The sequence below is a fragment of the Carassius auratus genome, chromosome 31 (assembly GCF_003368295.1).
Source record: "Carassius auratus strain Wakin chromosome 31, ASM336829v1, whole genome shotgun sequence".
NCBI classification, from domain to species: domain Eukaryota; kingdom Metazoa; phylum Chordata; class Actinopteri; order Cypriniformes; family Cyprinidae; genus Carassius; species Carassius auratus.
In genome coordinates, this window is record NC_039273.1 from 14,448,770 (window position 1) to 14,461,735 (window position 12,966).

Sequence of the window (12,966 nt, forward strand, 5' to 3'; positions counted from 1 at the left end):
GATTATTTGGCCACTCAATATAATTATTACCCAAATAAACACAGAGACCTCAATACTTGGTACACCACACACAATTAAGGTAATAATCAGTGAATAGTGTTTGGGTATAAATGGCTCATTCGGAGTAGAAAAATTAACTCCAGATGTCACAAAACAGTAAGTTACTTAACCTAACATCAAAAGCAACCATAAAACGGTGTAAATACAACTCAAAAACAGTGAAAAATTTAACATTTTTAATTATTTGTGCCCCAGTGCATGATGGGAAATATGAGATCATAACTTTGATAATTATATGTTCCAACTTCCAATTTTTTTTAAAGTCTTGCCTTCACTAAATTATTTAATGTAGATTAATGTAAATCAAATGTGTATTTATGTAGTATTTACTTAACTACAAAATCATTTTTATCAGTATAGATTTTTTGAATGCTCTCTTTATGAACATTTAGAAGTTTTGGGAAATGGAATTTCAATGGAGACAGAACTCTCAGTTTTCATTAAAAACAAAACAAAACCACCTTCATTTGGATTTCAAAGATGAACTAAAGTCATAGAAACTTGGAATGACATGAAGGAGCGTAAATTGATGACTGCTTTTTCATTTACCAAAATATCCATTTAAGTGCATTAAGAGCTCCGATAAAAAAAATTAAATGCTACATAAATAGTACAGTGACATTAACAGAATAGAAAATACAGAATTTTGTACAAGTATTCAAGTGATTATCTACTTAAAATCTAGCTTGTTGTAAGCTAGTACCTGCACAAAACTGCTCCCCGCTGTGTCTTCTTTCGAAAAATTATCATGGAGAAAGAAAGAAGGGTTACGCTAATACGAGTCAGTTATACAAGAAAAATGATCTCATCTTTTATATTTCTACATTTTATATCCGGAGGACACAGACAGCAGGTCACAGATGGTGTCAGCGACTTTTGTCTCAGCATGTTGTGCACGTAGATAGGTGTGCATGCCTTCATATAAGTTTAAGACACGTTTGTTGAATAGATTTCTGCCATTAGCAAAGATGAAACTGGTTAGAATACAGAATGAAGCATGTCAGAACCAGGGAAAGGAGAACAGATCTTTGAATAGGGTGATAATCTTCCTAAGCCACTACTCCAGTTGAACTCTAAGTGTACTCCGCTTTCCATTACAGCATTACATAAAACAGATGTGTTCTCCTTTATGTCAAAATGGCATCAGAAATGCATTCAGTAATAACATTTGAAATTTATAACCAAAATATAGTCCACCGACAGAATCAGTGAATAAAAACAGAAAAAGTGAATAAAGATTGCACATATAGTTGGCCAGCTCACAAGTTACTGATAATGTTTTGGCTGCGCTCTCAATGTTATCACATATTAAGAGCACAACACTTATCATGAAACCATTACAAAATAGTTCCATTCAGAACAGTTCACAACAGCTTTGATCACTAAAAATAGATGCTTCGATTGTATCAAGAATGTAGAGGGGGTGAAAAGGTTTGTATAAGACAAAAACCATCCTCCAGAATGCATTAAAAGCAACAAACACCAACACTAAAACGGAGATCCCATTTTATTTAGAGGCCTCATTTAATTGATAGGTATGAATTCAGTTTACACAAAAACTTTAAACCTTTAAAAAAAGTCAACATGCAGTGATCACAAGGATAGAAAGAAGAGCCTGTAGATTGAGCACAAAGGATTTGAAAATGGTGTCTAGGCCGTACACTTCAAATATTCACAGTGACTCACGATTCTTTAGTTGTCCATGTATTCATACAGATTTATACATACAAGGAAGGCATTGTTCTGACACAGAACAGTCAAACATCAAAAACTATAGGTCTCTGAAAAAACCCTGTACAAAAGTCCAGATTGACTTGCAAGGATCCCAACATGCTGCTTCAGACCTCCATGAGCACCTCAAAACTGAAGGAGGTAAAGCTTATGGTCAGCTGTAGGGCTCCGCCATCTTCTAAAATAGCTGTGAACAGTGAAGACCTGTTTTCTCACCAAACTGTGTTTTTAAATCAAATAAATGCAAGACCTAATGCAGCGAGACCTAGTGAGATGAAGCTCTTCTCACTGAAAATATATGTACACATTACTCTGCGCACTATTTAAAATGTCCAAAAGGAAATTTCCGGGCTTTTAGGTCAGTTTCTTGTCATTTCTATTATGAAGAAAAAAAAAAAGAAAAAAAAAAGCTTCTTTGTGAAACAAAGTGAACAGCAGCTTCCTGTGGACACTTTAATACCAGCATTAAACAAGTGTGGATGATATTCTTGAGAATCAGAAGTAGTCCTTGATATTCACGCAGCTGTGATATACAAAAGATATTGACCTCCAACATCTACGTCTTCCAAACAAAGCCACATTTCATATTGCATGAAATAAAAGCATTTTTCAAAATGGGTATTTGAATTTTTTTATATAAAGTAAGGCACTGCATTAACTTTCACTCTCTGGAATAGTGCTGTTCGGCAACTCGGCCGGTTTGAGCGAGTTTAGACGTAGGCCCCTAAAGCTGCGTGGAACTCCGTGAGGCACTGGACGAGCTGTTGGAATTTTGGTCTCTCCTCCAGATCCAAGGCCCAGCAACACGCCATCACTGCAAATCTGAAACAGAGAACATCTTCACTTAAACTAAATATCTCCTTTTATTACGTCAGTGACTGATGAAGCCAAAGGAGATTTATCACAGAAAAAGCCTGATCTCTCCAGACTCATTGGTCTTGATCACATCTGACAGCAACGTTCGAAAAGGGCTTGAGTGTAAGTTGAGATGACCTTATTTTTATTCAGGCTTTCCAACACACAAGGCAAACCACAGAACATGTATTCATCACTTGTACTCTGGAGGGAAAAGTGCTAAGTTATGATCCAATGCTGATTAGCTTTTCCTGCATTCTCTAAACTGTGTTGCGGCGAGTGCGTGGAAGACAATAATCTTGCTGTGTTTGGGTCACTGACACGATCAACATCCCTTGTTGCTTTGTAATCCTGCTGGTCTGGTCACCACGGCTCCTGTTTCCTAACTATTGCAGGATGCCGATAAGCTTCAGATTGTGCAGACAGCCGGCATCTGTTATATTCCGATCAAACTGTGCCATTTCAGTTTCTAAAGTTTCAGTCGGTTCCCTCACAAAATAATCAAGATTTAAGCAAACCGTTGTTACTGATACTCCAGGAGCTTTGCCAGTCACTCAGTAACACAGGTTCACCAGAGTTCATTTCTTTTGCAAAATTAACTCTGTACATGAAAAGGAAGTTGTTTGGAATAGAGAATTATTTGAATGTGATTAAAACACAGAAGTAAAATGTTTGAACCAAACTCACAGTTCATCGGGGCAGTTGATGGGTTGTGCTATTCTGTAGCCGTCTTTCAGATAGGCAGCCATCTCGAAGGGGTCAATGTCAACATAAGGAGTCTGTCCCAAAGTCATCAGCTCCCACAGAGAAACCCCGAAAGCCCACTGTAGGGACACAACACACAAGAGCTCAGACTTGATTGAACGACTGAAAGAGAAAGATGATCCCTCCCTTTAACAAGTGATGAGATCACTTGTGCCAGACATTCATTTAGTAAACAAATAGATACAGATCAGTATCTCAATGCAGAAAGATATTCCTATAAGAAGCTTCATTCAGGACATTTGTGAATTTTCTTGGAGAGTTTCACAGATGATGGGAGAAAGGGGTGGGGAGGGGGTCAAAATCCAGGTATGTATAAATAAGAATAATACGATTTGAAAAATAAAGTTTTTAAATATTCACATTCACTAAATCTTTAAAAACACTATTATTAAAACACAATTATTTGTTGAATTTTTTACTACTTGATGTGATCAAAAAATCATAACATTAATAAACAAACAAAAAAAAAAATCCTTAATAAAAATTACTTGTATAAATTAAAGTTATTGATTTTAAGTTTATATATTGTTATTCATTTATATAAGTATTTTAAGAGAAAATTATATTTATGAATATAAAACCCCCTTGAGGTCCCCTTTAAGCCATTTTAGGGCCCTTGGAAGTGTTCTGAAAACAAAGCATTCCAGTAACACAAAAGAAGGAAATCTGGAATTATTCCATTGATTTTGGACACAATCACGGCTTGTTCACAGAGACATTTAAGCCGCTTCAAACCAAAAAAAAAAAAAAAAATGCAGACATGCCCATTTAATGTGCATAAATCTGTTTGTTCTAAATTATTAGCTATGAAAGTTAATGAAGTGCAAATTAATGTAATTACAGCTCTTGATAGAAATCAAGTTCAAGTCAATCAAGTTGATTAGATGACCCGTCAATAACCTTGGATATAAAAATAACAGGACTATAAAAAGCAGCATTCCTTTCAGCGCAATAGGGTGACTTTATAAACCGTTCTATATGTTTCTGCTCTTCAGCGAGATGTGCTAGAAAATGCTAAACCGTAAAAGAACTATTAAAATGATATTTGCGCTTGAGGGCAACACACGACTCCAGAAGACACTTTAAATTTATCCTCCCTATTCACTAAAAGACAATTATGCCCATCTTTTCTTTCTAGACATGTAAAATCAGACAGGCTTCTTTACATACATATATAAAAAACCTGTTGTCCGTTTTTAATGTGTTTTTTTGTTGTTGGTCATTGAGAGGCTAAGGGAAATTAGTCACAGATCAAGGTGGACATCCACTGCTGATCTGGTATTTTGTCTTATGTTTCACTGGGAGGTTGATATCCTGTACTACTGGTCCTTATTGTAAACGATTCTCCAGTGTATCCCAATAAACAAGAGTACTTTTCCATACCAGGCCAATTGTTCCTGGCAGGGGGGCAGCACAAGCCACTATTGTTCAGTTTGAAGGTACGCAGAGGTCAGATCGCGGACAGGTTTTGGCCTGGTGTGTCATTAATGAGGCGACCAGGCTGCGTTCAGTACTTCCTGACTGTCTACGGTGGGTTGTTTCATAGGCACTTTGAGTGAGACAGACGGGAGCGTGTAGTGTGTTGCCAGACAAACACAAGTTTCTTCCCCATCCATTTCTCTCAGAAATACAAAAATGTACCAGGGGTTTGCTTTGCCATTTCCCATACCCAAAATGCAAATGCTATAGTCAAGCTATAGTGCTATAGTATAGCCATTTTCAAGGCAGAAATTAATATATTTTTCATGAATTCTAAGACATTACAGTCCTTCCACTGAAAGTCAATTACACCCAAATTTTGATGCTTCACAAGCATCAACAAGACATTATTTTTTATAACCCATATTTGCTTTATGCACAAGAATAAACTTCATGTGTACAGGCAGGGACAGCAGTGGCCTAATGGTTAGAGAGCCGGACTAGTTAGCAAAAGGTTGCCGGTTTGAGTCGGTGCTGGCAGGAGTTGTAGGAAGGGAGGAGTTAATAACAGCGCTCTCTTCCACCCTCAATACCCATGTCCAAAGTGCCCTTGAGCAAGGCACTGAACCCCCAGCTGCTCCCTGGGTGCTGGATATATAGCTGCCCACTGCTCCAGGTATGTGTACAAAGTGTGTTCACTTCTCACTGCTGTGTGTGTGCACTTGGATGGGTTAAATGCACCAATTTTGAGTATGGGTAACCATACTTTGCAAAATGTCACGATTTTCTTTTTTTTTCTTTTTTCTTTCATTGGTTCTCATGAGTCAAGCAAGCACATTTGATCTTCCTTTACCATATTAGATGTGCTCCATGTATGCGTTGATCATATTTATATGTGAATAAAAGCCTAAATTGAAATCTGTTCTTCATATAAAGCAATCATCTCTCTTCAGAAGACTTCTTTGTTTTTTACAATATCTTTATGAACTCTGTGTAGCACTGAAGTTCTGGTGTAATGGTCTTCCAATGGAGAAACAGAAAGTGGTCACATTTTAATAAAAACATTAATTTGTTTCATTGTTAAAAGAAAGTCTTTAGAGTTTGGAATGATGTAAGTAAATGGTGGCAAATTTCAGTTTTGAGTGAACTATCCCTTTACCTTACACTACACGTATTTGCAGACTTGCGAAATTCTCTGAAACTTGATTGTGTACCTATTGCAGAACTATTATTCGGAATATAATCATATTAGGGAAACACGAATGTGTGTTAACTGCGTTATTGCTGCACGCAGCTGACGTCACAGGCCTAAACAAGTTCATGGGCACCTGAAGCATGCTTACTGTAACTGTCAGCCGTAACAAAGCATGATGGAGAAGACAGTATGACGTCAAAGAAGTTACACAATTTTAAATATGTTACCAGGATTTGGGACACAATCTGAAAGCCCACGAATGAGTGTGCAGGACCTTAGTTAAAAATGATAGTGATTTTACCAGTGCCATATAAATACTAAAATGGTGTGAAATTATTTTATAGGCAAAATATCCTTAGGAAGTGAAAAACAAATTAGAGAACACCTGCTGCTGGTATGAAACAAAATATTATGTAAGTGCATGTTAAAGCCTGTTGCAAAAAAGGCAAAAAGGAGCAGCAACTCTTACCACATCACTGGCACTAGAGAAGTCATTGTTAAGCAAACTCTCCAAAGCCATCCAGCGAACAGGTCGGTTCTCATTGTCTCCGAGGCAGTGGTAGTCCATGGGGAAGAGATCACGGGCCAGCGCATTGTCTGTGATCTTCACTTGCATACTGTTATCAATTCTAAAAAAAAAAATACAAAAAAAATACAAAACTTGTGATCACAGGAGTGCCTTGACAAGATGCAGATGAAAATCGCATTCAATTTTTTGTACAGCCTTACACAAAGGAAAATATATTTGCACAATTTGTGCACAGAAGACCAAGACAGACATGTACCCAATGAAAACAAAAAATATAAATATCACATGATGAAAGTCCAAATATTGGTCACAATAATGTTGAAAAACAAATCCGGGTGCTTGAAGTGGATCGCCATTCAGATCGCCATTCCTCTGCACATGTCTGACCGCCTACTTCATGCCATACGTAAAATATACAGATAGGCTTCTGCACATTTGGGAGTTAAGGCTGCAGAATTACTGTCTCAAAAGAATCCACAAATACAAAAAAAGCGTATTTATAGACATTCCTAGGGCAGAACACTAATGCAAAGGACTCACAATTTGTTGTGTATGAAATAAGGGGTACAGATACAGTATTTGAGGATCATTCTGTGAGCAAAAAAACAATTAATGCACTTGCCTACGACTTGAATGAAGAGCAATCTGTCGAAATGTAAGTTTAATAACAAATAAATCCAAATGGATTATATAGCAAGTGGACTATGGTTTCTGCGCTGATGACAACTAATTTATTCACTTTAAATCTTCAAGATATAAATCCTTGTATGCACATCACTGCCTGCACTTGTAACTTAATTGTAAACTTTTCAGATCATTATTATGGTTAAACTGACTGAAGTTATGATTACTTACTCTATATATTTGAATGTGTATTTTTATCCCGGCCCGGGGACGATAGGCTTGATATCATTACATCATCACAAATGATGTCATTATGTTAGGGCTTAAAAGAACCTATTAACTTTTTTGAACCGGCATCAGTATGGTATGGCGTAACATTTCTGTCACACGCTTGAGGTATTCAGCCAATCAGTGCACACCTCACTTTTCAGTATGATGGCCTTTGTAAAAATCAATGTGTTTCAAAAAGGCGGGGCATAGAGGAGAAACAATAATAAATAATACAGTAATGTGAAAAATAATTAGTTTTTTTTTTTTACCTTAAACCGCATAGACATTTCATTACACCAAATAATGATCTTTTTAGCAACATTATATGACCCATTTAATAGCCAATGCCAATATGTAACACTTAGTGCAGCTATATACTCCTGCATGAAGGATAGTTGATGTAAAATGGTAAATAGTGGGAGACCGTGAGGTCAAATGGCACTTACACACAGTTTCTGGCAGCCAGGTCTTTGTGAATAACCTCTCTCCGTGCCAGATAGCTCATCCCACATGAAATCTGTATTGCCATGTGGACCAGGTCTTGTTGAGAGATGGCCTATGTGGGTAAAACAAGAGAGAGAGGACAAAATGATTATGTGACCAAGAAACATTCTAAGTGTCACTTGGAGTCTAAGAAATTGTTTACATTTTAATTAGAGAGGTCCAGCAAGAGAAACCAAAAGACACAAAATGCGGGACACATGACAAGTGGATACACAGACGCTTGTGGTCACGGCTCACCTCTTAGGAAACCAGACTTGATGGAGCAACAAGTTCCTCTGTTGAATCTCATTTGGTATGAAGAGTCTGAAGTCTGATGTAATGACAGTTACCTCACTAAACATAAACATTCTCCGCACCTAGATGCAAAGCCAAACACTAATGCTTTAACTCTTTAGAGGCACTGCCTCAACTTCAGGCATCCTCATCCTTGTATAATCTATCTTAAGTCAGACACAAAAAGAAACCCTGGGTGCTAAATGACAAGGCTGTAACAATCTTCTCTAAATGAAAGGCTTTTCAGATGGACTATACACAAGGCTTTAGAACAAAATAATTGCAGTGTATGACCAACTCAGGTGTCACATGAGTTTGATGGTGCATGCTCATTCCTGTTTGTTCAGTGAGAATTGGGTAAGAGTGATGAATGTAGTACATAGAAGGCAGGGATGGGTCAATGAGAGCGAGTGTCTAGTAAATCTAAAAACTTAGCTGTCATGTCTTAAGGGGGGATCCATTTAGACATGTATCTTCTCTGAGAGACGGTGCTTTAGTGTGCCAACAGTTAAACAGCAAGTGTATGACTGTAAACACACTAAACCCCTTTTTGAGAAGTCAAGACTCCAATTTATTGTTCTTTGCAATAAATCCCTTGAAAGCAATCATTTTGTTTTATTAAAAAAATTCACAGATATTAAAATATACCAGTACCCAATATATGACCAATATTACAGTGTAAAGTTAAGAAAAATAAATAAATAAAATGCTAAAAAAAAAAGCAACTGTTTTAAAAAGATAAAAGTTAATTTAGACATCACATTTTTAATGTACAATATGGAAAATATGAATTTGGCTGCAAAGGTAATCTATTATAGAAAACGTAAAATATACAAAACTGGCGGATATACAATGGTTTAAAAGTCTATTCTCACCATGGCTGCATTTATTCAATCAAAAATACAGTAATATTGTGGAATATTATTATAATTCAAATAGACTGTTTTCTTTAGTGACAATTTAAATTGTAATTTCTTCAGTCATTTATATTTGTTGATTTTATTAAATGCTGGTCTACGTGCAGACAAACATTTGTTGTGCTTCCCTAGGGTGCTAACTTTTAAAAACAGGTCACAGAGTTCATTCATACTGCTCCATTCGGTCTGGCTCCGTCCAGGTGTTTGATCAGCATCTGGTGGACAGGGTACAAGACCCTAAACCAGCCTAATTATACAGTGCTTCCTTAAGGCTGACTAGTCATTCACACAGAGGCATTTTTGAAGTATGCAGTTTTGCACACCCCTAGAAGGCAGCAAACAGACATGCATCTAAGATTCAGTTCAGGTGCAAACTTTGGCAGTAAAAACTAAAATAAATCATCCACTTTCAGTGTCCAAAATGCAGGGTGTTATCTAAAGCATGGGTAGTTTACATGACTTATGTTTTTCCAAAAACAATTGAAGATTGATGCAGGAAGTATAAAAACACTGTCACAACAAGCTTGGTCTTGAAGAGGAAAAATTGATAGCTTAAAGCACCCAGCTAACCATTTTTAGAATACACTGGTCTGACTGATCGAACAAAAGAGTATGTGATCTTGTCTTTGAAGATGGTTTAGTGGCAGCTGAATGAAAGACTGCCCAGGGTTAACATCGTAAAGGCTCGATTGTGAACAGTACATGACTGTAAAGCACCTATCATGGTTGATTGAGGATCTGCACAATGAATTCACTGTTCAGAAGAAAGCAATTAAATCATGATAATCTGTATACTCCAGGCGTTCTGCTGGAGGGTTTCTAATAAGAACACCTGCCTCAGATTGATTTATGGCTAGTATGGAGTATCACTGCACTACTTAGTATTAGCTGAATTTACACTAATCAGAATAATCACTCTCTGTGAAAACGTGGATACAGTTTAGCTGTTGCATTATATATTGGGAGTAGTTTTTACCCAATGCCTCAAAGCACAAATGGCATTTCAATAATAAAATGTCTCACCTGTGGGTTGTTGGCCTCAGCAAGCTTACATTGGCGCAGGAAAAGCTTAAGATTTCCCCAGTTCATATAGGGCAACATGACCATGGGCTTCTCACCATCTTCTATACACACATGGCTGATTGGTAACAGGTTCCTAAGAATGAACAGACCAGGGAAAAATAGGTTCAACTTTGTCGGTGTAGGTAAAAGGACAAATGGCAGGAAAAGGCCAAGACTTCAAACACATTTCTGCAGTAAAACACAAAACAAGTACACAGCAAATTTAATGTGGTAGACACAATGGAAACAAGCATTAGATAAATGACTTACTGTTACTAGATTCTCACTAGCAATGAGACACAAAGTAGACAGTAAGTGACATGTTATCCTAAGGTATTAGGTCTGCACAAGACTATTTTAATCAGCGATTCATTTGGGACAAGGAAAAATGTATGCCATGGGCTGTGCTGAGCGTTTAACCTCAGACGCGGGTCTGAGTGACTACAAAGCTGGAAACGTTCAGGACAGGACATGGGTCTGAGCCCATCCCAAATGGCAAACAGTAAAATCTAAACAGAGAATTTGACCTCAGGGCTGTTCTACCGCCGCTATATTAATATCATGAAAATTATTCTGAATGAAGAGGAAATTATATTAAATATAACGTGAAATGATACAAAACAAACATGCTCATAGATGAACACCAGGATTACAAAATTAGTATTCAGTTTAAAATTTCATTTTCATTCCTGTTCATGTCAACAGTATATTTATGTTGTTAGTACCGTATTTTTCGGACTATAAGTCGCACCTGAGTATAAGTCGCATCAGTCCAAAAATACGTCATGATGAGGGAAAAACATATATAAGTCGCACTGGACTATAAGTCGCAGGCCCAGCCAATCTATGAAAAAAAGTGCGACTTATAGTCCGGAAAATATGGTATTTTTTCAGTATTAATATTTTTTACTATTTAGATCAGCAGTTTTCAGTAGTTCTCATCAATAAAAAGATAACCAATGGTCAATAATTGGCTGATATTAAAATAAAACAAAACAAAAAAACAAACGCCACAAGTGAATTTAGTCATCACAACATTAGGCACAATAAAAATTTATTTTATTTAAATGTTCAACTTTACATTGAAGACTCACTTCAAGTTACTCTTAATATAAATTACCGATAAATATGAAAAAATTTAATTTCTGTTTATAACAGATAACCAATGTGTATGGTGGCCATATGCGCCGTTCATACAGGACACGTCCCGGCCAGGATTTTAATATTGCCTAAAACATCCAGAGCAGTTTGACCAACAACATGCAGATATTGCACATAATCAACCAATCGTGGTGCTGCGTGTGAGAAGGTGAGATCTAGAGAGAACGATCAAAGCGATGCAAATATGCGCATGTGTTTGTTCATTCGATTGACTTGAAGCATCGCTGCACACAAATCCCAAAAAAAAACAAAACAAAAAAAAAACAGTGCGCCACAATGCTTCAAGTCAAATGAACGAACAAACAGAGCCGTCTGCTCTGCTCTTTTTGCTGTCATGAATGTTACACAATGATCAACCTGCACAGTGCAAATAGCCAAAACCTGGATATTTTAGGCATTATTAAAATCCTGGCTGGGACGTGTCCCGTATGAACGGCGCATATGGTCATCCTACCAATGTGGTACCGGCAGGCCTATATATTATTAAATGATAAATGTCCAGGCCTTGGATCCAGAACTGGATTTGCTCAGATCTCTTGTCAGACAGCCCACACCAGAGCACAACTAGTTGCTGGATTTGTGAAGTTAATTTGAGTGATCTATTTACACTGTAGTTTTTGTCTTAGAGATAGATGTAGTTAACAATGATATGAGAGCACAAAGTTGATTTATAAGAATAGTTCATCAGAAATGCAGAACGCAGAAGAAAGAACACAGAGAAAGACAGTAATTCACACAGTAGAGGAAGTGTGCAGATCAGTAGTCAGTGTAGTGTCATAGCTGCAACTGTGGTCATCATATTGCTGTAACAACATTCAAACATTACACAACATGCTTCCACTTTGCACAGGGTAATTTAACCATCAAGAAAGTATGGTAATTTATATTTATATACACAAGCATATTATGTCATCATTCTCAAAACCTCTAATCAGCTTGTCTGTTTGATGACGCTACAGGGGTTTTTTGGTAAGTGAAGTGAACTTCTACAGATATTCCCTACTCAGTATGTAAGAAACATTGAGGTCCCCTGTGATTCAAAACACATCTATGACAAGCTTTGTTCATATATGAAAGGATTTGTTTAAAGGTGTGTAATTTCTGCACCACTAGCATCCGAAGCGCACATGCATACACACACACACACACACACACACACACAGCAAATATAAAACCAGTGATATGTGGTATAAAGGGAGAATGATGTGGCAGATTTTGCATAAGCGTCAAGAAAGCACCACATGGTGGCTGTAACTCACCTGTGGTGAAGGCCACGTAGTTTACAGCTTTCTGTAAGCATCATGGTCACCTGTACTTCTGAGGCATGATCTGCACAGCAAAAATCAAGAAAAAAAGTGTCAGGGATATGTGTTGCAAACCTGGACAACCCAGTCGTGAGGGAAACCTGACAGAATTGACTGACAAAGTCTTATCTCTCCACACAGCAATCAAAATGAGAAAGTAAGTGAACCCTCACACACCTGAAAAAAAGCTAGATCCTTATTGTCAAGCAGCACTAAAGGATAGTGGAAATGTTTGAACATTTTGTCAAATTTAATAGATTGTGTCATTATTTAATTTAACTCTTATCACTCTTTACA

At 37.1% G+C, this 12,966-nt stretch overlaps 1 protein-coding gene across 2 annotated transcripts in view; it reads right to left on the reverse strand.

Moving 5' to 3' along the window:
* Positions 1–1,549: 1,549 nt before the first annotated feature.
* The window catches only part of LOC113050626 (tyrosine-protein kinase RYK-like), a 45,563-nt gene continuing 34,146 nt past the window's right edge, over positions 1,550–12,966 (reverse strand). Inside the window, exons 11-16 of one of the 2 annotated variants that reach the window (XM_026213802.1) lie at positions 12,625–12,694; positions 10,166–10,298; positions 7,895–8,004; positions 6,495–6,654; positions 3,334–3,470; positions 1,550–2,613 (exon numbers count right to left, since the gene is read on the reverse strand). In XM_026213802.1, coding sequence (XP_026069587.1) covers positions 2,502–2,613; positions 3,334–3,470; positions 6,495–6,654; positions 7,895–8,004; positions 10,166–10,298; positions 12,625–12,694 — 722 coding nt within the window. In that variant the 3' untranslated portion in view covers positions 1,550–2,501. The remainder of the gene's footprint in view (positions 2,614–3,333; positions 3,471–6,494; positions 6,655–7,894; positions 8,005–10,165; positions 10,299–12,624; positions 12,695–12,966) is intronic. The other variant, XM_026213804.1, reaches the window with a different exon arrangement.